General features: G+C 40.0%; 4 protein-coding genes across 10 annotated transcripts; 3 read left to right on the top strand and 1 right to left on the bottom strand.

Moving 5' to 3' along the window:
- The first annotated feature begins 33 nt into the window (after nt 1-33).
- LOC129584971 (myotubularin-related protein 6-like) lies at nt 34-13,552 on the top strand. 6 transcript variants are annotated; one of them, XM_055477434.1, is made up of 15 exons: nt 7,191-7,504; nt 7,674-7,872; nt 9,181-9,324; nt 9,493-9,655; nt 9,786-9,943; nt 10,006-10,134; nt 10,198-10,332; nt 10,395-10,527; nt 10,710-10,840; nt 11,011-11,133; nt 11,342-11,658; nt 12,079-12,213; nt 12,281-12,407; nt 12,486-12,743; nt 13,034-13,552. In XM_055477434.1, the coding sequence occupies exons 2-15, from the start codon at nt 7,801-7,803 to the stop codon at nt 13,241-13,243; spliced, it is 2,235 nt and encodes a 744-aa protein (XP_055333409.1). In that variant the 5' UTR covers nt 7,191-7,504; nt 7,674-7,800; the 3' UTR covers nt 13,244-13,552. The 6 variants fall into 6 exon arrangements, with proteins under 6 accessions (XP_055333410.1, XP_055333409.1, XP_055333405.1 ...); XM_055477430.1 differs by having other exon boundaries at nt 7,191-7,578; XM_055477432.1 differs by having other exon boundaries at nt 7,191-7,584.
- A 250-nt stretch (nt 13,553-13,802) lies between these two features.
- Nucleotides 13,803-19,700, bottom strand: LOC129584908 (serine/threonine-protein phosphatase 1 regulatory subunit 10-like). The gene is made up of 6 exons (XM_055477330.1): nt 19,174-19,700; nt 18,894-19,058; nt 18,175-18,448; nt 17,227-17,567; nt 16,943-17,044; nt 13,803-14,476 (listed from the first exon to the last, which is right to left on the bottom strand). Exons 1-6 carry the CDS (start codon nt 19,442-19,444, stop codon nt 14,127-14,129), a joined length of 1,503 nt encoding a protein of 500 aa, XP_055333305.1. The 5' UTR covers nt 19,445-19,700; the 3' UTR covers nt 13,803-14,126.
- A 193-nt stretch (nt 19,701-19,893) lies between these two features.
- On the top strand, nt 19,894-21,606 carry LOC129585016 (protein unc-50-like). The gene is made up of 3 exons (XM_055477517.1): nt 19,894-20,169; nt 20,469-20,687; nt 20,882-21,606. The coding sequence occupies exons 2-3, from the start codon at nt 20,556-20,558 to the stop codon at nt 21,521-21,523; spliced, it is 774 nt and encodes a 257-aa protein (XP_055333492.1). The 5' UTR covers nt 19,894-20,169; nt 20,469-20,555; the 3' UTR covers nt 21,524-21,606.
- Nucleotides 21,607-21,793: 187 nt separating this feature from the next.
- Nucleotides 21,794-24,899, top strand: LOC129584831 (26S proteasome non-ATPase regulatory subunit 13-like). 2 transcript variants are annotated; one of them, XM_055477165.1, is made up of 12 exons: nt 21,794-22,143; nt 22,296-22,377; nt 22,552-22,586; nt 22,656-22,714; nt 22,807-22,940; nt 23,010-23,181; nt 23,400-23,479; nt 23,549-23,677; nt 23,789-23,851; nt 24,008-24,088; nt 24,475-24,591; nt 24,677-24,899. In XM_055477165.1, the coding sequence occupies exons 1-12, from the start codon at nt 22,046-22,048 to the stop codon at nt 24,776-24,778; spliced, it is 1,152 nt and encodes a 383-aa protein (XP_055333140.1). In that variant the 5' UTR covers nt 21,794-22,045; the 3' UTR covers nt 24,779-24,899. The 2 variants fall into 2 exon arrangements, with proteins under 2 accessions (XP_055333140.1, XP_055333139.1); XM_055477164.1 differs by having other exon boundaries at nt 23,549-23,698.
- The last annotated feature ends 268 nt before the right edge of the window (nt 24,900-25,167 follow it).

Here is a 25,167-nt window from a genome sequence, read left to right as displayed (position 1 = left end):
ATATGTTTATTCGGATCTATTTCGTCGCATGGCCTGCTTAAGCTTAGCGGTTCCTGTTGGCATTGGGGATTAAGTGTGGGTTATGTTTTCCTCTGACTGTTGCTCTTTAACTCTTTAAGAATACACATACACACCGCGCCGCTGCGTCTGCAACTCCCGCCGATGTTGCCAGCATCCGCACAGATATTTCCTCTAGTCTCCCGGTATATTCGGGCCAAACGCCCATTTATAACAAACGCATTCGTCCCCATGCTAGCATCGGCGGACGCAGATGTTTCCTGTCCCAACGTGGAGACCGCGTCATGTCAACAATCAGCATCATTGTCGTTGTGTGTGGCTGCCGGTAAAATTAATATTTCACCATTTTATGGAGGACCTATCCCACAACTGTAAATGTCACAGCCGAGAAATTGGATCTAGATATGGCGCGAGCGTTGATATGCGTTGTTGTATATTAACGAGCCACCGGGACATGCAGCCCATAAGTTCACGTATATATGGTGACTACGGTAATACCTGTTTTATATGGCACTCATGTTGGATGAATCGAATTACCTGTTGGCAAACTGACACGAGTAATTCACTTTATTGGTTTACTTACGATTATCTCCACTGGACATTAGGGTACAAAAACGATTAAATACATGTCACTGTTCAAGTGCTGCATGGACGTGCTGTCGTTGATTTCTGCAAGTCCTAATGAAAAATTTCGGTATCCTCTTATCTGTACATGCGTCGATGGAATGAAACGATCTTCACATCCGGTTGCTTCGGTATCTACACATCGAAGATTATATGGAGAGAATTCGAACTCCGAAGGTAATCAGTTATTACAAAAAACTGTATAAATAACTGCAAAGGTACGATAAACACGCGGCTTTGCAAGGAGGTCTATCCATAATAACATTATTATTTTTCTTATGTTAACCGCCTTATGCATATGCTGGATGTATGTATATTTTATAATCAAGCTACTGAAAGAGTTACTCCACAGTGTGTTAAAAAGTTTTTAAAAAATCAGTATTGTGATAATATAAGATTCATAAGGAGTCTGTCTTTTCTACACGGTCATTTCTTTAGCCAACATCTCCGCAAAAATGTGGTAGGTTATTTTTCAAAGCAGATGCATTTTTTATGATAAGCCGTTTTTTTAGTCATTTTACAGCAGTATGGGTCTCGCACTGCCGCATGCAAAATACGAATATCTATATTACCGAATTTGTACTTTTACGTATATGTAAATTGCTGCCACAAACGAATACAGTTATATTTTATGGTGCATAGATACGCGTTCGTCTTTGCGCGTACGATGGCATTTTGTGAGTTTTTATTTGCATTGCATATGCAAGCCGTCGCAAGCGTACAGATCTGATTTTCCAAAAATGCATTGATTCCTGAATAAATACTAGATAATAATTTGACAAGATCTATCTTATTAAATTATTATTCTACTCATGGCCTAGTATAATACTTAACACAGGAGTTGGGTCGATTTGTCAAGAGCGATCCACTTATACTATATTATATACTTCTTTACCGACCGCAAAGCTCATTTCGATGCAATCACTTTGTTACACGAGATGCAAGATCAAGTGGAAAAATTATAAGAGAATAATCAAGAAATTATTAATGTAATCAAATACTGGACTCTATTCAAGTAAACGCACGTATGTTTTGGTACATATACTGTTCAATATAAAACTGTGAGAAAATTTTATCCAGAACAGAAACACCGAACGACACACCTACACAACATAAATAATTACGAGTATTATTTCCTGGTGATGAAGTTGCAAGCTTTCAAGAAAATGTTCCTATCCTTATACAGCTTATTCAGAACTAGCACAACTGTCGTCTGGCTTGAAAAATTAAAAAAATAAGGTAAATAAATTATTCAAATATTTTAATTTTATCAGTATACCTTATTATGCGTTAGCTTAATACCGACTCTGCTTTTATGATTACTCATACTGTATATTTTTGTTTCACCAATACCGTACAGTATTCATGGGGCTTTTTTTATTACGTATAAAAAGCCCCTCGAGTAGGGTACTGGTTCACAAAAGGGATAAATATCTACCCCATATCGTCATGTAAAGCACAAGCCTGCTTGTTTGAATTTTAACTAAAATTATTACAATAATTATTATAATTAATATACGACAGTATAATATTATATTGAATTGCGACTTTGGCTGCAGCCTGAATAGTTGTTGCTCGTACCGCATACTGTGCTTGTATGTACGTACACATTCATTATAAAATCATTACTAAGATGAATAATTAAGTAAGTACGAGTACTTATAGTACTTCCTTATTCCTACTATAGGCAAGTATACTCATAGGTGAGGTAACAGCTCCTAATGAGCATAAATTACATTGTAACACCGACGTTCCATGCAATACCGATAAAAGTTGGTTTCATTGAACTAGGTTAATAAAACGTATATATGGCGGGTGTGAAATGGTACGTTATCGTTTGAAAGATGGATAGTGAATGCTTGTACAATAACTCGTATAGTAAGTCATTAAAGGTTCGAATAGCAACTCTGGTACATCGAAAAATTCTGAAAATCTGTGTACGTATTGTACACGCTGGCACGGCACGTATTGTACCTAAACGCATCAATGTCCAATATTATTACATGATCAAGGATAGCGTCATACAGCTATCATTTTTTTGTTTATTTATAATAAAATGCACTGATTATGGCACACCTGTGAGAAATTGGTAATATGGTGCTAAACCGGCTTTCTCCCGATCTGAGCAGTTTTGAAGTTTTGTTTCCTAATTGTAAGTACAGTAGAATTTCTGCTCTAGCCGAATCACCGAAAAGGCTACGTAGGCATAAACCGTAGAGTAGTTTTGAAGTTTGCTCGCTGCATGAACTTGAAAGAGAATTAAACTACGTACACGTAGAATACACTGTATTACACCCAAATTCGATAATATAGACCATTACAGCACATAACCGAATGTGTAGGTGGGCTTCACGTTATATGATTGCGTTAGTAATTTCTGCTTGTATCCTTACGATCATAGCTGCCAAAAATACAAGTATTACTCGTAAGTCAGTTTCGGTCAATCGATTTCTTGCGTTGGTCCTCACAGGTGTTCCCGTCGTAAAATTCTGGGTTACTTAGAATTTGTAAACGCGGGCAGAGTCTTACATAACTTCACTGTATATTTTGGATACTGCTTGAATAAAACGAGTAATGCCTGCAAACTGTTCAGGAATGTAATATTATTATTTATTCATATCACCTTCAAAAATTATCTGTCAGTCCTTAAATTCACCGTAAGCTATGTACATACTATTGCTGCTACAGTGTCATATTATTTGCACGTAGAATTGAAGTTTCAAGCAACAGGATTTATTGTTGGACCTGTATGTTTAGTTTGCAAGGATTTGAATTGCTCCAGATCTTCTGTATGTGTTACCGGAATTGACGAGCCGGCCACTTCCGACTTTCATGCTTGCGCCAATGAAGTGAATAATGACGCAATTAAGCATGCTATAATTATTTACAAGTACATGCGCGAAATATGACGCAGCCCAGGGTTTTCATTGTTGCTTTCTTTCATTTAGTGCCAATTTCGTGGCGGGGCAGTTAGCTAGGGCTGGCATGATTCGTTCTAACGGAAACTTTGTGTAAGTCCAACGAGGACAAAATTTTCAAAAATACAATACCCAAGGAATCTCATTTTGGGAAAAGCTTCAAAAAGCCGGATACCGATAAGCATATTGCTACGCCGTAACTATAATAAGTGACGATATATAAATAAAGGAATTACTGCATGGTAGATAATAACCGATAAAATAAGGCTTATAATTTTATTTCAACCATATTCTGCAAACGTTCGCTAATTTTTAGCGTTAGTATGCTAGCAAAAAGAGGAACCACAATGCTAGCGAAATAACAATTACCGTTTGGAAAGCAATTTACCCGAAAAAACGTAACCGCTCACGTAATTTCTGTAATGAATTTTGCAGGGATGACGTACTGTACTCAAAATTTGATTACTTTGAAGGAGTGCCGATAACCTGCTCGCGTCGGCATGTCATTAGATCCCTTTACAGTAGTGTCACACTTAGGGTTGTACATCATATGTGCGCGTGTATCATCCACTCTTTTATTCACATCACACTGTGGGAGTATCCCAAACACTCTCATTTATACGACACCGGAACTACGAGGATGCTGCTGGACATTATGCATACGCACATACTACACCAATGCACAGGGTTATCCAGAATCCAGTGGCACAGATATCTGTACATGTAGTACGACCCCAAATACAAACCTTGACGGCAATTAATAATCCGCCTCAAACTCGTGGTGGATTTTCGACTTCAGACCATTTACCGCACTTTTGTTTCACGTCCCTCCCTCAAATTATTATTTGGTGTGTGAAATAATCACTGGTGTCAGTTTGATTATTCGATTATAGCATGTATAATCGGGATGTACTTGTACATAATATTTGTGCGACACCAGACAATTTGCATATGCGAACGGATCTGTATTTGCTAATGGATTAGCTTAATGTGACGCTCAGATTACTATCAATTTATAATAATTTTTAATTCCTTTTTATGCGCGCAATACGTTTGCTTACATTATTACTACTCCAGTGCCTGCGACGGAAAAACGTACCATTTCGGTTCTTGATTGTTTACACTTTATTTCGCCTGCGTGGTTTACAGAAATTCAAAGTCTACGTACAAAAACCCCTTTTTAACTGTATCTGACCAGATCATCTGCTGTTGTGTCGTTTTGAAATAATTTATTCGCTAACTCATTAATAACGGTGTCGATGTCATCTGAATCAAATGTATATTTATTTTTGCGCAATATAAACCAGTTTGCGGAATCCGCTGGAGCCAATGTGACGGAAATAATTTACCATATGCAGAATGCCGCATATGAATTTCAGCCGGATCGGATAGTGCAGCTGAAGCGTCTTAAAGCGGATAGTTATAAACTGTTATTGCATATCATACTTCCTGTGATCAATTACAACAACAATCCTAATTTGCCTAACGAATGCATTGTGCAAATTTTGAAATCAAGTTTATATCTACGAGTAAGTTGCGACTTCAACGGGCAGCCGGTATAGATCAAATGAATTGCAGCACATGGCGTAGCTATGAACAGTAGGATCGAGTATCCCGACAAAGTTGCGTGCCATACAGTTATATGTTGTATACAATATAATATACAGTAACCATTTGTTTCATGTACATGATGATGAAAATTATGTACATAGCAATGGATTATTCCTAAAAGACATTTGTGAAAAACAAAAATAAATGTGACTCTTCTCGAATAATTTATTTTTGCTTTTACGTTATTACCCGAAATTGTACATGTAGAATTTTGGGTAAGCTCATTTCCAAAATATCCGTTGCACTGCGGATAATTTGGAATTAAACATAATGAATTTGAACACGGATGTTTTAACAATTCTGGGCAGCTTTCGTGCTTTGTGCTCACAGCGACATAGGAAAATAAAGTCAGTTGGTACAGTGCTTACGAATGACATCACTGGGATACTACTTCGTGCGTTTGAATGGATATGGATCAGATCCAATTCAACAGATCACGTTCGCAATCATTGCTGCGACTTGGGTATGAGCATGCGGAGCACTTACACACGAAAAACTAGAAATTCATTAGAAAAGGTCAGGTTTAGAAACACTAGAACTCTATCAGTGTGTCGTCTATATATACTACAGGAGTCTCTTTTAGGAAATGACGTACGTATATTAAAATGTTGTGCAGTTAATTTACAGTCGTCAATCTCGATTTGACACTATTAATTTCTACAGTTGATATTCACTCATTTAAATTAAGAATTCATAAGATTATATTGTACCTGTTGCTGTTTACTACTGTTGCTATATCTTATACGAAGACGATCTTATTGATCGAGCCGACACTGGCGTGGTCGACAAGGGTTTGCAATCCATATGCTAACCTTTCCTTTAAGGTTGTCTAATTTAATTTAAACGGAGCTATTTGATTGTGGTTTTATTCAGCAAAAGCCAGTACACGTAAAAACATTTTTCATCCCTAGTCTAAAATTTGTGCCAAAAATATTGTGTATACGATTTAATACCTGTAATACAAGTAATTTTACACTGTTTCTCACCGTCTTACCGTATGGCTTGCGCCTGGCGGTTTAGAGCTGACTTACTCGTAGGTGTGCACTGTAAGTACACTTTTACCAAAACTTAATATTAATAATATCGCGGCACCTTGCGGTATGCAGAGTACTTTGTAGTGTTAGGTAGTAAAAATCCTTGCCAATATACTTATTTTTACTATCTGCTTTTGAAAGTTAACTTACTTTTGCTTACTATTCAAAATTTTTGGGGACTTTTACTTACTTTTACTTTTTATTTCAGTTTTCCCAAGGACATTTACTTTCTAAATTAAAGTAAATTTACTAAACAAATTTAATTTAGCATTGAAAGTTTCGAATTGCGTTAGTTTCAAAGAGCAACAGACTACTGAAAATAGTGCAGATAAATTTCTTATGCATTAATCGAGCTATACAGGTGCATACTGAAAAATAAATACTGCTGCTTTGGAGGGTGGCAGGCTAGCAGCCGACTACCGACTACTGCGCACACTCACTTTACCTGCGAGTGGCGGCGGCTGACACGCCAGTTTTCCGTAACGCTGATAAAACGATTTAGTAAATAATTTAGTAAATGATTTTTATTTATTCAACGCTGAACCTTAATATTTACTTGCTTTTTACTATTCCGTCAGCACATTTTACTTACTTTATTTCCAAAACCTTACTATTTACTAGACTTTTAATATTAGGCGGACTTTTACTAAGTAAATGGCCGTTATTTAATTTTATTTAGTAGCACAACACTAGTACTTTGTATATTGCACAACAGCTTGGCTCGAAGCTCTAATTGTTCTGCAGAACCCGCGGTATTTTTGTAGTACATGAATAAACTCTTCGAACTACACCTGTACAACTTGCTGACACCTAAAAGTTGAAAAATCTCATTTTGGATAAAGTATATTTTTTTCAATATTTGTATAATATTGAGTATTTTTATTCATCAGCTTCGCTCGGCTGCTGCAGACAGAGCCGAGTCACTGCCGACACATTCGTCTACTGAAGCCATTGGTAGAGAGGTACTGCATGATTACAATTTCATTCATTCGCGGTCCATTCATTCGTGCATTCATTCAACCTGCAAATATTCCAACCCCGGCCAGCTGTGGCCTGTGCTGAGTGATCCTTTTCGCGTTGGATTGAGAATCCTGAGATTCCAGAAACAGCAATTACAGCGTTTATTTACACTTTTTTAGTCAAAAATTATCCACTTGTTATCCGTTTTCTGTTTGCCCGTACATAAAAGCAGGAAAAGTAGATTTGTTTGCTGATCTTTTTACGTGCTACCGTTCTCTGTCAGTAAATCGCAAAGTTGACATTAATACAAAAAGCTGGAAAAGCGGACGGGAACAGGATGTGCGTGCATCGTTAAGTGGTCGGGATTTGGATCAATAGCCGCGTAGCACATGATGATATGTCGGTTCTTTGAGGTGGACGTGAGCAGACGATGTGAATTGTGAAGTTTGTGTGTGTAGAAAGTAGCAAGAGGCTCTCTAATTCTGATCAGCGTTCTTAATGTATGCAGAGGATCTGTTGAAGATTACGGGATGGTTGGATGCAGTGCAGTGCTGATCGAGTTTGGCTGTTGCTGTTAATTTCAAGTATCAGTGTTTGGTTAGAATACTGAAGTTTGACAGCCAGCTGACGTAAGGATGGAAGCGTTTTATCGTAATGTTGGTGGTCTTGATTCCACGGCGTTGATTCTGGAGAATCCATTGCTTCAGGTAGAGCTAGAGTTTTTAGTTCGCGCAGTTGCAGCGCACTGTAGGAGTGTTTAGGTGTTTACGGTGGTGCCTTTTTAGTGCATTCCGTCTCTTTCTCACCTGTAAAACGCGTTATATTGTTGTTTGTTTCTTTATAAAATGATAGACATGAATTTTGAGCGAAATTGTTACTGTCAGCTTTTCGCGTACTACGTTTCTGTACAACGTTACTTGTTGTATGCGAACCGTATCTTGGTAAAGTTCACGTACATTTTTAGATTCATGTTTTTAATCCTGGATTTCTTAGCATAACGTTTCTTAGCGTAGCGTATGATATCGTGGATATCGAATCTTGAGTGGAACCAGGAACCATAAATAATAATATAAATATTAGGTGATCTCCTCTTCGGGATACATTTGTTTTATAGCTCGAAGAGAAGACTATTGTACCGGTACTGTGTGCAATATCTATACTTACAGTACGAGTATTATAACGAAATGGTATTATTTAAAATTTTTAGTTCACAATTCTGCGATTTTAGTACTGACTACTGAGTGTCCGCAAAGTGCATTACCCAGGTGTACTTTCGATCAGAGACAGTTTTCATATGACTGTCTGAATGAATGACATCGTTTTCGGGAACGTATTTGCTGCTTTTTAATCTTGCCACTTTACCAGGTTTGAAATTCAAAGCAAGGTCAGCAAATGCAACAAATGCTATATAACTATTAAATACCGGGTGGTACTCATAAGTCAAAAAGTTTAATGGTGTGAGAATCGTTTGAGGGGAATTTGACAAATTATCCTGTCTCTTCAGCTTTTTTAACGCGCTGGAATCCTACGTAAATTAAACTACTGGTACTGTCTTTTGCCGACGTAAACTGCACATTAGGAAAGCGTTAATGGAATTGCTTCCTTAATGTAAGTCAGAAGGATTCTGGGTTATTCTTAACGGGAGCTTCATTACTCCGACCCGACAATCTGTTCTTTTCTCTCCGCGGGATCATAGCGTTGTCCCAGTGTTCAGGATCGATAATGCGTCCAACTGTCTGCATGCGCCAGCACCGGCGTCATCATTGTGCTTTAGCAAATGGTTTTTACGTTTCACTGCCTGTGAAACAATTATCACCGGTTCATCAAAAAACCGTTATCTAGACAGGGAAAATACTAGCCGAATTAATCTAGCGTGGATACGGGAACATTGGCGTAATTCCCACTGCCGGCAACCCATCAGGCCGGGCAAAATCGAACGAAAAAAGTCGATTGGAGATGTGCAAATCTCATGGTGCCATAAGATTGTCGGATGTACAATTAGCATTATTTTGCAGATAGAGAATGTCCGTGTACTTGATCGATTTTACCATTGGCAAAACCGAAACGCTATGGAATCTACGACACCGTCCACTGGTACCCTGTACTTGACGCCGACCCATCTAATCTTCGTTAATCCCGTCGAGAAGCGGGAAACTTGGGTAAATACGATCGTCATGAATATTCACATTCCTTGATTAAGCAGAGTCATTTACTGCATAAATTTCAGCAAATTCACACTGTCAATAAATGTTTCGCTGTATTTAGCAATAGAAATTGAAATGCTTTCCATGTTTATACATTAGAATTTACTTGCAATGTCGTCGCAGGTTCTTCTGGGGCATATCGGAAGTGTTGATCGTTTATCGATGGCAGTTGGCGGTTCACCCTTACAGATCCGGTGCAAAACATTTCTGTCCTTGATACTAGTCATTCCCAAAGACAGAGATTCCCAGGAGCTTTATGCAGCTCTTTTACGCTTAGCACAACCAGGTGAACACTTGTGCTGTGTTATTCAAAATAACGAAAATCTAACTTCGTGAGCTCCAGAAAACAGGTCAAATTACACAGGTGTCTGGACCTAATGCCAGTGTGCATTTACAGCTGTTTTTGATTATTTTAGCTACATATGAAGAGCTGTACTGTTTTTCATACAATCCACCCGAGGAGAGCTTTGACCGAACGTCCGGATGGAATATTTTCGACTTGCAGTCTGAGTATCAAAGAATCGGCGTTCCAAACCAGCACTGGGTGTTGTCCAAGATGAACCAGCATTATGAAGTAGGAATTAGGAACGCTTTTGAATCTGATTGTTTGCGAGTACGTTTAATGCTCTCTCGTAGGTTTGTGATACCTATCCACAGTTTCTTTACGTTCCTTCCTCGGCAACGCCAAAAATTTTGCTAGGCAGCGCCGGATTTCGTAGTCGGGGTCGACTTCCTGTTTTATCGTATTTGTATCCTAAAACCAACGTGAGGATGATACGTAGTAGCCCTGTCTTGCTTTTTCGTGGTTTTAAATTGTTGATTTTTTAGGCTGCCATTTGTCGCTGTTCACAGCCATTATCAGGTTTCAGTGCTCGTTGTGAGGAAGACGAGGAAATGCTAAACTGCATACTGCGGTCGACACCGGAGTCGAAAACCGTATTTATAATCGACACTCGACCCCGTGTAAGGAATGTTTTTTTTCCTTTTATAAATGTCTGTTTTACGAAATGCGTTGTATTTTATAGATCAACGCGATGGCTAATCGAGCTACAGGAAAAGGTTATGAGACTGAAGCAAATTACGTCGGAATGAAAGTGCAATTTTTCAGCATTGAAAACATCCATGTCATGCGCAGCGGGTTGCAGAAGCTGGTTGAAGGTTAGTAAAGTGTAAAACTAATTACTTACGTTAAAGGGGTTTACCATCCCTGTGGTGAGTGATCGTCTCACATCCATGAGAGCAGTGGACGCTCGACTCTTGGAAATTTCTGTAAAAATAAGAATTGATCGGATGCGCTGTCACCGTCCATACAATAATTCTTCCCATGTTTTGACTTTTAGTTTGTGATTTGAAAACTGGATCCGAGGACTTAAGTTTACCTTCGCATTCTACCTTCTTAAGCGGGTTACAAGCCACCGGCTGGTTAAAACATATTCGTTCCATTTTGGATGCGTCTTTATTTATTGCTGAGGTAAGTAGTTCAAACTGGAAGAGTATGAGATTCTGTACTCCAGTATCTGGACTTCCTTTCCCGGTATGCACGCAAAAATTCGCTCGTTGTTCTAACTGTATAAAGGCCTAATTCTTACAGTTAGAGAGGTCGGATTCTTAGGTCTTCATTATACCTTGTGTCCTTTGCAGAAAATAACTGAAGGTCATAGTGTCCTAGTGCATTGCTCTGATGGTTGGGATAGGACTGCTCAGACTTGCTCCCTCGCATGTTTGTTCTTGGATCCATACTATCGTACGCTACATGGATTCATGGTGAGTGCCAAATGTTAATGTTTGTGTACAGAAACTGGAACAACGGTAAAAATATAATGAAGGGATTAAGCAGTACCTTTTCGTCGCAGCCGACGCAGCACTAGAAAACAGCATGCATGTTTGCTGGGCTGACTTGTCGTAAACTTACTGTGATAACTGTGTAGTTGCAAATCTTGCTAATTTTTGCATCATAAGTATTGCGTTTTAGGCGCTGATTGAAAAAGAATGGTTGGCATTTGGACATAAGTTTTCCGATCGTGCCGGACACCTGCGGCCGGTATTCGGAAACGGAGGTGTCAGTCCAGCCATCACACCGAGTAGTGCCGTCAACATGGTTATTGATACATCAAGGGAGCAGAGCCCGGTGTTTGCGCAGTTCCTGGATTGTGTTTGGCAATTGCTCTGTCAGAAGCCCTACGCATTTCAGTTCAACGAACGCTTCCTGTTGGTGCTACATGATCATCTGTATAGCTGTCAGTTTGGGACATTCATTGGGAATAATGAGAAGGAGCGGCGAGATTTGAAGTAAATATTTAGGCTTTTGCTGACGGCATGCGCATCAGTGATTTATTTTTGTGCACGCTGGGGTGGATAGGTTATAGGCAGAGGAAATGGCAACGCTGAGCCTTTTCCAGGGGCTTTGATTAGATTAAGAACGAACTGAATATTAGCCGTTACAGTCTATTATAAATAATTGAACGATAATTTTTATTTTTACTACTAGTACTGTACTGAATTTTTTATTGCACTAGTGGAATTGTACAGTATACTGGAGAGCAAGCTACTTTTATTATAAACGTGCGGTTCGGGTAAACGTACGGTTCCCGAACCGTACGTTTATAACAAAATTTGGAATAACCTTGGCACTAATTTTCGAACGAAACTTGGCACTAATTTTCTTTGTAAAAATGCCACACAGTGTCTACAGTTTCGTGTCTTTGTTAGGCTGTCCGAGCGAACCTACTCGTTATGGGGCTACATGAAGCGGCATTTGAACGAGTACTTGAACCCTTTATACGATCCGGAACGATGCCGATTAACTCCATTATTATTTCCTGACATTTCAGCTCAGCAGCTGAGGTACCGCGAGCGACTATTTCCTCTTGATGTTGCTGATGTGATAATGCACTCTGTTGATTGCATTCAGATTGTGGGTGACCCTCTATAGCCGCTTCGAAGAGGGTGTCCATCCACGTGAGCCGCTCTTGGATACGGTAACATCGCTGATTGATCACTCGAGTGCCCTGGAGGATCATGCGTTGTACCTCGAACGTGTATGTGTGTGCGATTTTTTCCTTACATCTAATGGTTTCATCATTCCAGCCGGTGACATAGTGTTCTGCGCGTTGTAGCGAATAGCATTATTAAAGGAAATGCTGGCAAATCCTCCTCATCATCGACGTAATCCCCTCGTGACGGTGACAGCCAACGGAGCGGGAATGTCGTCGCCACACGGTAGTCTGAGCAGCATCAGTATGGGCTCTTCCATGAATTGGGATGACTATCCGAACGCTTCTGTGATAATTAAATCCGTAGCACTTGACTGGAAGCCCATACGCTATGTCAGATATTGTGTTTGCTCAACACCTTTCTCGCAGTTTACAGTCAAGGTGCGTGTTTTGCCTTTACGGCTTCTCTCGAATTTCGAAAGCAGTAGTAGTTTGAAATTTCGAATGTGAAGTATTAGTTCCCGTGTAGAAATGGTGTTTCTGGAGATTGGAATGTATACTTCAGTTTGGTGGCGCTTTAATTTCTAAACCCCCTCTTCTTTTTATACCTAACTTTAGTACTCGTAATATGACCACTTTCACGTAATCATTTAAATTTCATAAACATGCTTCCTGAACCGCATTTTTTAAAAAATGCTGTATGGGTTTACAATTTGTTATGTTTCTTTTAGTACCATTGTTGGAAGTGCGGTGATGTGGTATGTCGTCGTTGCACGGATACTCACGCTCCTTTAATAGGCCTTTATTCAAACAAACCCGTGCCGGTATGCCAGCTGTGCTACGAAAGATCGCGCGTTTCTCCCATCAAAGAAAAAAATGCCACCTTTGCGGAGAAATCTGACAAACTACAAAAGAGCCAAAAAACCGAGAAGGTTCCTTAAGACTGCCATTTCGTATAAGTTCGAGTTGTTCTGCCCAATTTGATTGTGATTTGATTTTGGTCTGCTCCCTTTGTTACAAAACGATATTTTATATATATCCACCAATGGTTATACTTTTTTAAAATCAAATTGTTTTCTATTAATTTATTATTTCTGTCTAATCCCGGTGACTGGTTGTCTGCAAAGTGCAGTTACTCGTTTTATTAGTTATCCATGTCAATGTGGAAGTAGCCAGAGCCTGCACGGGATGGTGTGCAATTAACCCAAGTAAAGCATTTCGGTCTACCTGGCATTTGGCTCTATACTGCAAAGTTCTACTCTGTTTACCTAAAAAAAGTCTGCAAAAAATATGACTGAAAACCTCTACAAAAATTCGAAAGAATTTCGCTAAAAGCCGACACAGACTTTATTCAGTGACAAGTTACTCGTTGGCCGTTGCATGCTGATTTTGCGAGTACAACTATTTCACAACATTTCTATTTGCCTGCACAACTATTTCCGGTAGTCCCTGAACGATTCACGGTATCAGTTTAATCATCGAACATACACTGTACTAAATCAGTTTATCAAGTTCAGTAAATTACGGTATGGTAGTATTTCCAAAATTAATAATAATCATGATATTAATACGATACCATCAGAATCGTACCAGGCAGTTCAAACATTTGTGAAATCAAGGTACCACATGTTCGTCCTTTTATAAAATTAGATTGCTTAGATTCAAAAACCATAGTGTTAGCTAGACGATAGCACTGGTCACCCTAGGAAAATAACGAAATCTCATCGTCCATATTGACACCAACAAATGCCAAACCCCACCGTACGTCACCAAACAAGTGAACAAACTCATGCACCAGAATAATAACGCAAGAAGCTGCCAAGGTTACGGTTTCGAGGAGACATGTAGGAAGCGGCAGGCATTTCCATTCCGGCAACCTCCGGGCAAATGTTGATATTGGCACACTCGCGCAGGCGGCCGTTGCTGTGGACCACGGCTACCGAAATCGCCGGCATGTGGTCGAAAACCGTTAGTATCATGCCGGACGGGGGGAGCAGGCCCATTGTGGCGAACATTGTGGGCAGGGAAGGCAGGACGATAATCGGGTTGTCGAGTGGACGGTGCAGAGGGCAGGGGCGCCGGTGCAATCGGGCTGTATCCGTCCGTTCGTCCACCGGCAACTTGATACTGTGGAATTCCGTTAAACGACGGCTGGAAGGCAGAATTTCCGCTTCCTAGAAAGACAACAACTGTTTTATTCCACATTTCAGGTTTTGAAAGGTCACTTCCAGTGAAGTATCTCATTATTTTAAGCTTCCAAACCTGAGAGCACATCGTCAGACACGAATTTCATAGTTATCGTCGCGATCGTATATTAAAATCAAATTATACCGTTTGAGATTGAACAATCCTTCTCAGAACAAATTTAATACTAATAGGTAAACAACACAACACTTCACAAATTCCATAAATACACGCTTATTTATACAATCTCATAAATTTGAACTTTTAACTGTATAACAAGGCTTAACAGATCCTTACGACTTTAATGCAGATTTTAACCAAAACCGATTTTTTTCTAATGTAGTGTACTGACATTACTCTAGGTTGTGACCATCAAAACACCGTGTCGGCATTTGCAAGCAGGCTGAAGCAGCGCACTTTGACCTTTGCATCAATGCATCGGTGAATTCAAAATAGACCTATAAATATAAACTACAGTGGCTACTGGCAAAGAAAGCGGTGCATGCAAAAACCCAATATACTGTAAAAATCACAGTCGTCCTAGCCAAACAAGAAGGCATGCACATCATCAAGTTAATCGAACGTCTTGAAATGCACTATTTTCCTATACTAATTAAAATAAGGGGAATGTATTTCCCATAAAAGAAGTTTTATACTTCAACAATCCTGCAGCAGTAATTACCACTAAGGGCCTAGTACAGGTAAAGTCCGAACTTACAATTAGAACAAAATAATCATTTCAGTTTCAAAAATACCGTGTCTATCGAATTATTAGTCCACCCTACCCCTCCGCAGTAAAAGGTTTCTCAGTGAGGCGATCGAAATATTCTATATGCCACCCTGGGGATACAAATCGCTAATTACGGTAGTTCTTAAACATAGGAAAACTTGTCTGCGATCGATAACACATTGAGCATAATGTTTTATGATTTTATCACGTACAACAAAATGGCACCGTGAGGGGTATAAGCCCTATGGTTGAACGGATCAGAAAGCAACACTTAATAGTTAATCTGTATTATGAAAAACATTAGTCTACGGAACAAACAGAAATGAACCATGGTGAACCCCGAAAAAGGCGAAATCCTAACAATTTGTTTTTGAGAAAGGGTATGACGCTGTGGATTAGCACCGTGAAAAAAGTGACCCGCATCATATATAGCCAAGGACAGACAATTAAGAAAGTGCTTTCATTTCCCAAAAATATAGATATTCGTAATTTTAAGTGCTTTTGTTCTGGCACAGTCGCACTACCAAATTATATGAGACACACGAATAGTGATGAGTGATGACTCTACGGGTTGGGATTGAAAAAGAGACCGACTCCCGTTTTGCTAATCTTCAAACGGGCCGGAGCTTTGATCGCCATATGTACAATACTTCTATACGTCTAGAGTACATCATACGGGTCGGGATTTGTTGGTTACCTGGTCTCAAAATGAGACCCGGACGAGCCGAAAAAATGCGGGACCTCAGCGACTACCATTGCCCGTCCGTCAACGCTCTTTATTTGCCCGTCGCTATACCATATGCCAAATACAGTAAATTTTCGGAGGCTACGGTAATACGTACAATAATACGCGTATTCAAGCAAAATATTCGTATGCCGTAGTTATACCTCGCTCGTTCCAAATTTACACAATTTTTAACATAAATTCAATTAATTTTCTTTAAACAGACTATAGAATGTTAAGGGCAGACTGACAAACAGCAATGGGTATACAATATACATACGATGCTCCCGGTGACCTTTCAAAAAGGGTTGTTCAACTTGTCTGGGATGCAAGTTTTACACTGTATGGCATATCACCACAGCTTGTAATCGATTATCTGGTCGTTAAAAATAAGTAGGATCTGGCCAAAACTGCTATAATTTCAATCGAGAGAAAAAGCAATACTTTGATACATTTTGATAAAAAGAGTATGGCGATTGTGGGTTCGGCACTTGGGCTGGCATTCCTTAACAATCTATCCCTGAATGTAAAACGCAGCTAATGTGCTGCTTGCTACGTATAGTGACCGAATACCAACGATGTAGTTTACGGTGAAACAGTCCTTATGTAATATGAAGTCGAATTCGCTTCCTCGGCTTCACTGCCAGTTTGCTACATAAGTAATTTATATTGTTGGAAACTGGAAACCTATACTTAATGTTGAAAACCATCGAACGCGCAACGGCACTCTCTTACCACTTTCAATCTGGTCGCCAGTTGCAGTACATGAACATGTACTCAACAACCGGAAGAATGTTACTGTACCTCTGAGATGCATATACAGGGTGGAATTACGCCGGAGATTCCTGAATAATCTGTACGTATTTTCAAAGAGCAACAACAAAAATCACCAATATAGAATACTGTGCAGGATCTGTACAACAGCACGTAATAACGGACGCATGTGCTCTGAGATTTCGGAAGCAGCTTGAGATTTTCGAGATTATCTCTAACAACGGGAACCTTGTGCGCGAAAGGAAGCATCTATTGGCGCCGGTAGAAAAGAAGGCCTAGAGGGTGCAAAGGATGGAACTGCGGAAGATGAATGAGCAATATCTCCAAATCCTAAACAATTGCAATGTAATAGTAGTTATCCACACAGCTGCACTTACTTCCACCAACATTAGTTTGGACATTTTTTAACAATAAGCCGGAAACTATACACTTACATTTGACTATTTGAGTACCTATTTGGAAGTTCTAAATTTTAAGCCTCAATAAGAATGCTAGTTGCTAACTCTAATTACCTGTGGACTTTGGTGCTGACATCGGAGCAACAAGCTGTGCAGGTCTGGAAACTGGATCTGCCGGCAACGCTAGACCATTCGGCGGAAGCAACTGACCGACCGGAAACGTATTGTGCGACGTGCTATTCACCGGAGCTGCTGCAGTGACTGGCTGAACGGTAAAGGTAGGTGTAACCGGAGCTGGTGCTGGAGGTAACTCAGGCACTTCCGGTAAGGGGCCGCTAGGGATTATTTCGGCGGGCAGTGGCTGTTTCATGTTCATCCCTGGCCTCACTAGCAGGACATGTTTTACACTTGATGTCGGCAGAGATTCAGTTGGCTCTTCTGGACTATCTGGGAGGCTAAATTAAAAAAAAAGTTTAAATTAGATTTATGGTCATAATCGATTAATTGCCGTGGTATATTACAGCCTTGGGCGTTGCTGGGCCTAATTCATTGCGCTCCAAATTAACACTACAGTTAATGGGGCACTGAGCTGCACTTCGACCGTTTGACCACAAAATCGTATGTCTGCTCTCGAACGCGAGGAAACTCGATGCCCTTCGGAAGTCAGTTACTACAGCGCATTCATAGATCATGTGGCTAATGAAACAACGTAAATACTGTCGCCTAGGACGAACGCCAGACGAGAGCTTTCCTCAGACCAAGCTGATGGCCTTTACGTCAAAAAATGAGAATTTGAAATCACTCAGTTGTTTAGCATTTCTTTCGGTAACGAGGATCGGGAAGAGCCGAACGCATTGGTGCCGGAAGCCCAAGAATCATGTCAATGACGTGGTCAAGCACTTCAATGCTGCGTTCTCCACCATCCCGACAAGACTGGACTTCTAGATCAACCCAGTGCAATGAACCCAACAGAACGACTGCCTAAGTGTATCTTTCATACCGGAAGCGTACAGAGCAGAATTACTATTCTGGTTTCTCCTACATAGCGATTTATGAGCATACTTTTCTCTGTTAAGATACAGTGCGGAGAGCGTAGTCATTTGTCTTGCATGAAAAACCAGCTTCTCTACACTGTCGAATCCGCGTTCAACCAAAGGTGCCGGAAGTCGGGCAATTCGAGGCGGTGAAAACCAGGGATTTTCATCGGTACTTTCCACATGGTGGTTTAATTCGTTCTGGGCAGCTTGTTCCAAGCTCCTCCGTTCTTCTTCCGCCGATAACTGCTTCAAGTCTATACCAAGTTGTTCCGCCTGAATTTTGTTCTTGTACACATTTGCTAAAAAAAAGATATACTTCAATATTATTTCTATAAAATTGTAAACTGCCACCACGGCACACCCTTCTTTAAAATACCACAAAACGTAAGATAATTACATATTAACTAAATACGATTATCCGTCTGAGGACCGTCTCGACTCCCCAGTCTCCCCTTAACCAGCCTATGGAGCATTAAAAACAAGTAGATTTTATTTAGACAATACAGTTTAAACGGCAATTTCCCGATTACGATCAAATAATAATTTCCCAACGGGAAATAATAATTAATTACAAAAAGGAAACTTATGCGTTGAACTTTGTGTTTATGCAAAAGGAAAATTTATGCACTGGTGCCTGTGGGACGTACAAATACAAATGTGTACAAAACAATTCCTCGTATGCATAACGGACATTTATTATGCCTTCACAGATTTCTTCGCGGAAGTAGTTTTCACGTAGTTTACCTCTTTCTTCTTCGTCCATTTCAAAAAATCGAGTTTTAACCAATTTTTCATCGCGCACGAAACGAACTTTCTTCTTCACTGGTTTGGCCTGTGGTGTGAATTCTCTTTCTCTCCTCCTGTCGTACAAACAGGTGAGCAGTCCTGCAATCGTTCGGCGCCGTCCATCTAAAAATTCAGGATATGGCTTACACGGACAATAATGGGAGATTTATTACGATTGCCAAGAATTAAAAATGTTAATAAATATATTATGGAAAAATACATATAATTTAACACTTACTGGACCAGTCAATCTTTGACAGTTCATCCTCCTCATGCTGATCAACATCTGCGATATACTTGTTAACAGGAGCATCCTCTGTTTGAGAATCGGGAGGTGCGTCGTAGGATGGCGTTCTTTTAAGGCCTGTGCCAGCGTAACTAGGCACATCAGCGTCAGCCTTCCTGCGTTTTACATTGTCAAGTGTATCTTCAAAAGGCTTTCTTTTGAATCCATCTAATGCATTGTGGAAAGAAGTGAGGTTTTGTGGGCCTCCGAGGTAGCTAGACATTCTGATACAAAGCCTTATCGACAAGGAAGATTTGTCGATGACAGTCGAGTGTGGTTTTTTCGTTCAGGGTTTCGTATTTGTACCTCAACCTTTTGAGTTTTGTATTGTCAAGTCCAAGAACTAATAATAAGTAGGTTTACTCAAATACAATGCATTTCACAGTTCTAAACAAGCTTCGTGGGAGAAAATCAGAATTTAAGGTCACTTTTTTCGATTGCATAAATATCTTACTACACTACGATGGCATCTAGTGTCTGGTGACTGCAGCTCATAGATTTCACGAGATCTTGGCACTCAGAACTCATTCAATGAGGAGCCAGCTTGCAATGCTTGACTTTGACTGAGTCACCCACGTTGGACGATTTCGACTCCGACTGGAGTAGTGCTCACACTAGTACAGTGGCTGGTGCTACGTCATGACACAAACAATCAAATGACTACTTCAAGTATTTAAAAAATCGATGTCAAAAAATTCGGAATAATTGAAATTCTTAGATAATTTTTAGAATGTTACAGATTACTCTTTGATTATTTTAAAGATTTCAAAGGTTCTTCAAACTATTCCGTGCATAGTTCATAGTGACTTCTTACGTACTTATGTTGATGAAACTTGATTATCGGAGGCTTGAAAGTTTGAAACCTATTCTTTTACTCATCTTTAGTACGTAGTTCACTGTTTACCGTTTACGAAGAGACAAAAAATTGGATTTTCAGGCTGCAAGAAGGTACAGTACATGCGATACGCTGTGGTCTCTGCTCATTTAAAAATTTGTTAATCGCTAGAACTTTGCAGCTCGTTGGATATTCATAGATACTAGGTAGACTAAAGTCACTGAACTCACTAAATCATTATTATTGAACGAGTAGACCGGATCTAGGAAAAATGGAATTATGGTGCTTTACTTACTTGCTTATTTATTCATAATCGCATCTTATTCATTATTCATTTAAGCGGAGCCTGACTTGGTCGTTTTGATCAGCTGTTTGTGGGCATTCGATTGTTTTGTGTTTCTGGTGTTTACAGACAAAAGTCCAACCATCGTCAAGTGGAAATCTGAACTGGACCTGTCGCATGTATTACGTGGAAGCAGTCTAGCTGCTTTTAGCGACCATGGCAATTACGCTGACCATTCCTTCCACATATGGCTGTAGTGAAAGACTTTCAGCAGCCGCCAAACGATGGAGATTTTTACGACGTTTGAAGCGCTATGACCAAATGGATTTTCAGTTCGCTGCGTGGCAGGTGCTTAAGATTGTAACAGTGATTAAGAGTTTTCGATTTTCGAATGTGACTTGTTTTGCAACACATCACACATTGACATGTAACCAGTAGCTATTTGTAACTCGTTACTGTACAGTGGCGACAAACTGGTAACTGGATAATTACCTCTGATTTCATGTTTCCAGTGTATATCAATTTCGAAACTGTTTTTACAGATGGTCAATCTTATCATTGCTCCCCGGAAAGTTTATCGCCACTTTGTTAGTCGCAAAGAGACAAAGAATCAGTTTGCCCGTGATGATCCTGCTTTTCTGGTTTTGTTTGCTGGATTTCTGTGCCTGTCTTCGGCTTTGATGACCGTGATGTTTCACCATGGCCCGGTGCAGTTTTTGGGATACGTGGCTGGTTTTTTCAAACTCCTGGCCTGGACAGTGTTTGTGGACTGCATTGGGACGGGCTTATTGATTGCCACCGCCTTATGGACATTGACAAATCATTTATTTCGCAGTGATCTGACGCAGGATGTTGAGTGGGGTTATTCGTTTGACATACATCTGAATGCAGCGTTCCCGTTTTTGGCCTGCATTCACGTTGTGCAGCCTCTCTTCTATGAAAACGTGTTAAACTCGACAAATCTGTTGTCGGTGTTTTTGGGTGATACTATTTATCTGCTGGCCTGTTCGTATTATGTGTACATAACATTTTTGGGATATTCCTCCCTTCCATATCTTCGGAATACGAAAAGATTTTTAACGCTTCTTCCTCTCTTGTTAGCGACGTATGTTGTTTGCATAGTAATGCAATGGAATATTTCTCGCACTGTTGTCAGCCTTTATCAGTCTGTTTTTGCTCTTTAGAGATTTTTTTATTTATTTCGATAAAAAAATTTGTTAAGTTTTTCGCTAATTTGTTCGGCGATTGCAATAAAATGCACTCGTGAGTCTGAAGTTGCCTGGTTTTTAAGTTTTATTTACCCAACGAAAAATGTAAGGTGCATGGCTTCTGTGTGCGGTAGCAAGACACTGAAGTTTTCAGCGCGACAAGCGCTTCCGTATGGCAGTTAAAATGCGATTGGGCACGGAAAGTTGCTTGTCACGATGCTGTTTCCATCGCTTTTTTCGTTTTCGTAGGTCGTAAAATTTACAATCTATTCATTTCATTGCCTGAGTTTCGTAACTTTCGTTTTGATCACGTTGTTTCGCTTCCAGTCCTGTGTGGCAGTGTTTTACAGTTGAAAACTTGACATCGTACCAATATTACATCATCACAATTCGCTCCTGAGTCTGCTGTTTGGTGGACGGAATACAGTAATTTGAAGCTACGGCGAAGTTGATTGAGACCTTGTAGCTGAAGCCGCTGCCACGCTAGGGAAGATCGAAATGGCCAGTCAGGAATATTTGGCTACCAGATTAGCCGCCAATGCGGAATCTCCTCAGAAATCTAACTGGGCCGAACTGTCAGATCTATATGAGCGCCGGTAAGTTTGTCGCCAGTGAATCTGTCGATTTGTGGGAATGGAGGCTGTTGATCTCCATCTCTCATTTTTGTCATCTGGCCTCGAAGATTCGTGCAGTTTTCAGTATAATACTATAATGCAGTTATTGCCTTATCGCTGCTTTCATTTTGTAGCTTATGGTATCAGGTTTCCGTAAAACTGGGAGAAGTGTTGAGGAGTTCCGATTTCATACAAAGCGCAGGAGGTTATGGCGAGGTATGACTGCTACGAGTATTTCTGAGCTATTACCGCATGTATCGGAATATGTTATAATATTGTTATTACATTAGCTAGATTGACTAGATTGTAGTTGTTTCATTGGCTGACTGGAGTGAATTTTGAATGCAGTATTTTTATTGATATTATCTAGTTATTTGAATTATTTTTCAGCTCTACCGACGATTTGTTCAAGATTTGGAATCGAGGTGGGTAATAATGATTTTACTCACTCGCAGTGTGTTATGAACTTATGAGAATTTCCGTTTTTGGTTCAGAATTGGAGCTTATAAACTAGCAGAAACCGCAACTTTTTTGTCTCCGCGGATTTTCCCAGGTAATATGTTGTTTGTCCAGTCAGACATTTAATTCGAGAAATCTTCAAAAATCCTTGTCAACTTTCACTGTGTGATGTCGGTGCACTCGTAGATAATTTGGATGAGCAGATTGCCTTTTTGGAAGGAACGAGGAAAAAATTGAAGAATGATGTTGCGGCGGATTGTATTGTTCTTACTGCGATCGGTACTGCGACTTTAAAAAAGGGAAATGTCGCAGCCGTCAAGGTTTGTACTTTTCCAAACCTGCACAGGAGATTTTTCTTATACATACTCCCGGCACTTCGCGAATTGTAGACCTTACTGGAAGAGACCGAGAAGAAACTACGCGGAATTGATAACGTCAGTTTAGCACATCCGCAGTTTTATGAACTGAGCAGCGAATTCTACCGGCTGCATGGAACATATGCCGAATATTTTCGGGAAGCGCTTAAATATTTGGGATGTGTGGATCTGGAAAAGTTGTCGTGTAGGTTCCACCTATTTGCTAATGTAAATTTCCTTCATACAGATTTAACATACCGGTAATTAGGTTTTACAGCTTCGGCTGTTTGTATTTGTACTGTACTCGTCTTTCGTGCAAGATTCAAGTGTTACTCTAGCGAGTCTATGTAGTGGTAATTTGATTGAGCAGTTTTGGACGTTTGATTTTATGCAAGAGATAATTTCTTCATGTTTCATGTTTAGCTGAAGAGAAGCGTGGTCAAGCGGAGCGTTTGGCTATCGCTGCCATTTTGGGGGATGATATTTACAGTTTTGGAGAACTCGTGAGTTTCGCCCTAATGTTCAGTTATAATTTTCTGGTAAACGAGAATGTCTTATTTTCCGGTTGACAGCTTGTTCATCCGATTATCCAAGCTTTGCAAAATCCCAAATACGAATGGCTGTTGAAATCTTTGGAAGCCTTCAACTATGGCGATCAAAAGGCATTTGAAGCACTGAAAGCCCAGTGGCTGCGACAGATTGTAAAGTTTCTTCGTAAAAATGTGTGGTAGATATTTTGCATGTGTCTGGTAAAATTCGAACAAAGTGTGATGTTCTCAGTGGAGAACCAGTGAAACGTTTTGCTCTTTCAGCCGGAATCGACTAAGCTTCAGCCGCAAATGACTGAAAAGTTGCAGCTTATGGGCATCGTAGAGGTTAGTGTGATAAAGGTTCCGCCGGTTCTTTTGTATTTGGTTTATGATACGAGTACGATTTATCGCGGTGTGGGGCGATTCGCCCGGATCGGGCGAATCATTTTTTATTCGTTCACAATGCAGTCTCCACGTCTGGTATACAGCTCGATTTCGTAGATGGGCTTCAAACGACCCCCTCACGAGCGGGATCTCACTTTCAAGGAGATTGCTGCTACCAGTAATGTTCCTGTGGACCAGGTGCGAATTCTACCCGTAGCGGACTACCGACTGTCTGTTGTAGTATGAAGTAGTGTAAACTGTAATCAAAGGCAGCGTAGGCATAAATTTCTGAAATCGTTTGGATTAATTTTTTTTTTACCGCTAGCCCAGTAAAGCATTCGGATGGTATGAATGCAGACGTAGTTTTACGTGTTGCCATGTGCATAAGACTTTCGCCGTTTTCCATTGCGAACTGTGGTAATTGATTGTTTTTGAACCTGCGAAGGATCAAAATGCATAACAGTTAATAATAATGATAATGAGCGAGTGTTGATCGGCTTTTGAGCACCTCAGTTTTTCTGCCCACGCAGATTAATTTAATAAACCGCTGATTCTCTTGCCTGACATTATTTCCTTTTGTACAGGTTGAAATGTTGTTGATGCGTGCTTTATCTTTGAAACTTATCCGCGGTGATATCGATGAGAAGGCGCAGACATTTTACATGACGTGGGTTAAGCCCCGAGTGCTTAATATGGAGCAGGTTGGTGTTAATTCTTGAACCATCAGCGTATGTCTACCTTCCGAATACGTACATTTGTTTATTATGGAATCACCCAATTTTACAGATCACGAAATTAACGAAGAACTTAAAAGATTGGTGCAACGATGTGGATGTTATGGAGCGATTGATTCAGTTGAGGGGCCATGAAATGCTGGCTGCAGTTTAATATGTCGAATGTTTTTTCTTTATTATACTATCTTTCCTGTTATTTGTTTTATTTTCTCATACGTAATCCGTTGTAGTTATCCGAATACCCAGATACTAGCAAAACAAAATTGTCTCCACTTCTCATGTAGCTTTTTCAATACGTGGAAGTAATAAGAAAAAAACAAAAGTCTGATCGGAACCGCCAAAATCATGAACGCAAATAGTCGGTGTACACTCTCGTGAATAGGCATGGATAGTACTGAATGAAATACACACTTCTGTATTCGCCGTCACCTTTGCGAGCGATAGGTTCTCGCAGAACGGTTCACTACTCCGCGTACTGTAGCAAAATACGACCACAAGGGAGAAAACACAAGCATGCCATGCGTGGGCATTGCCTGCGAAAAA

Source organism: Paramacrobiotus metropolitanus, unplaced genomic scaffold (assembly GCF_019649055.1).
Source record: "Paramacrobiotus metropolitanus isolate TYO unplaced genomic scaffold, Prichtersi_v1.0 Parri_scaffold0000015, whole genome shotgun sequence".
Taxonomy (NCBI): Eukaryota; Metazoa; Tardigrada; class Eutardigrada; order Parachela; family Macrobiotidae; genus Paramacrobiotus; species Paramacrobiotus metropolitanus.
Note: the sequence above shows the minus strand (reverse complement) of the source record. Positions and strands in the feature narration are given on the sequence as shown.

Bases quoted from the DNA above. Each gene is read 5' to 3' on its own strand.
- LOC129584831 (XM_055477164.1), top strand. From the start codon at position 22,046: ATGGCCAGTCAGGAATATTTGGCTACCAGATTAGCCGCCAATGCGGAA. The intron at 22,941-23,009 runs GTTTGTACTTTT...CGCGAATTGTAG, and splicing joins GAAATGTCGCAGCCGTCAAG to ACCTTACTGGAAGAGACCGA. The intron at 23,480-23,548 runs GTGAGTTTCGCC...TCCGGTTGACAG, and splicing joins TTTACAGTTTTGGAGAACTC to CTTGTTCATCCGATTATCCA.
- LOC129584971 (XM_055477434.1), top strand. From the start codon at position 7,801: ATGGAAGCGTTTTATCGTAATGTTGGTGGTCTTGATTCCACGGCGTTG. The intron at 9,325-9,492 runs GTAAATACGATC...ATGTCGTCGCAG, and splicing joins TCGAGAAGCGGGAAACTTGG to GTTCTTCTGGGGCATATCGG. The intron at 10,333-10,394 runs GTAAGGAATGTT...TGTATTTTATAG, and splicing joins TAATCGACACTCGACCCCGT to ATCAACGCGATGGCTAATCG.
- LOC129584908 (XM_055477330.1), bottom strand. From the start codon at position 19,444: ATGTCTAGCTACCTCGGAGGCCCACAAAACCTCACTTCTTTCCACAAT. The intron at 18,449-18,893 runs GTAAACTACGTG...TCTTTTTTTTAG, and splicing joins AATGGACGAAGAAGAAAGAG to CAAATGTGTACAAGAACAAA. The intron at 17,568-18,174 runs GTATGCTCATAA...TTTTTAATTTAG, and splicing joins CTGTATCTTAACAGAGAAAA to CCTCCCAGATAGTCCAGAAG.
- LOC129585016 (XM_055477517.1), top strand. From the start codon at position 20,556: ATGGCAATTACGCTGACCATTCCTTCCACATATGGCTGTAGTGAAAGA. The intron at 20,688-20,881 runs GTGCTTAAGATT...CTGTTTTTACAG, and splicing joins TTCAGTTCGCTGCGTGGCAG to ATGGTCAATCTTATCATTGC.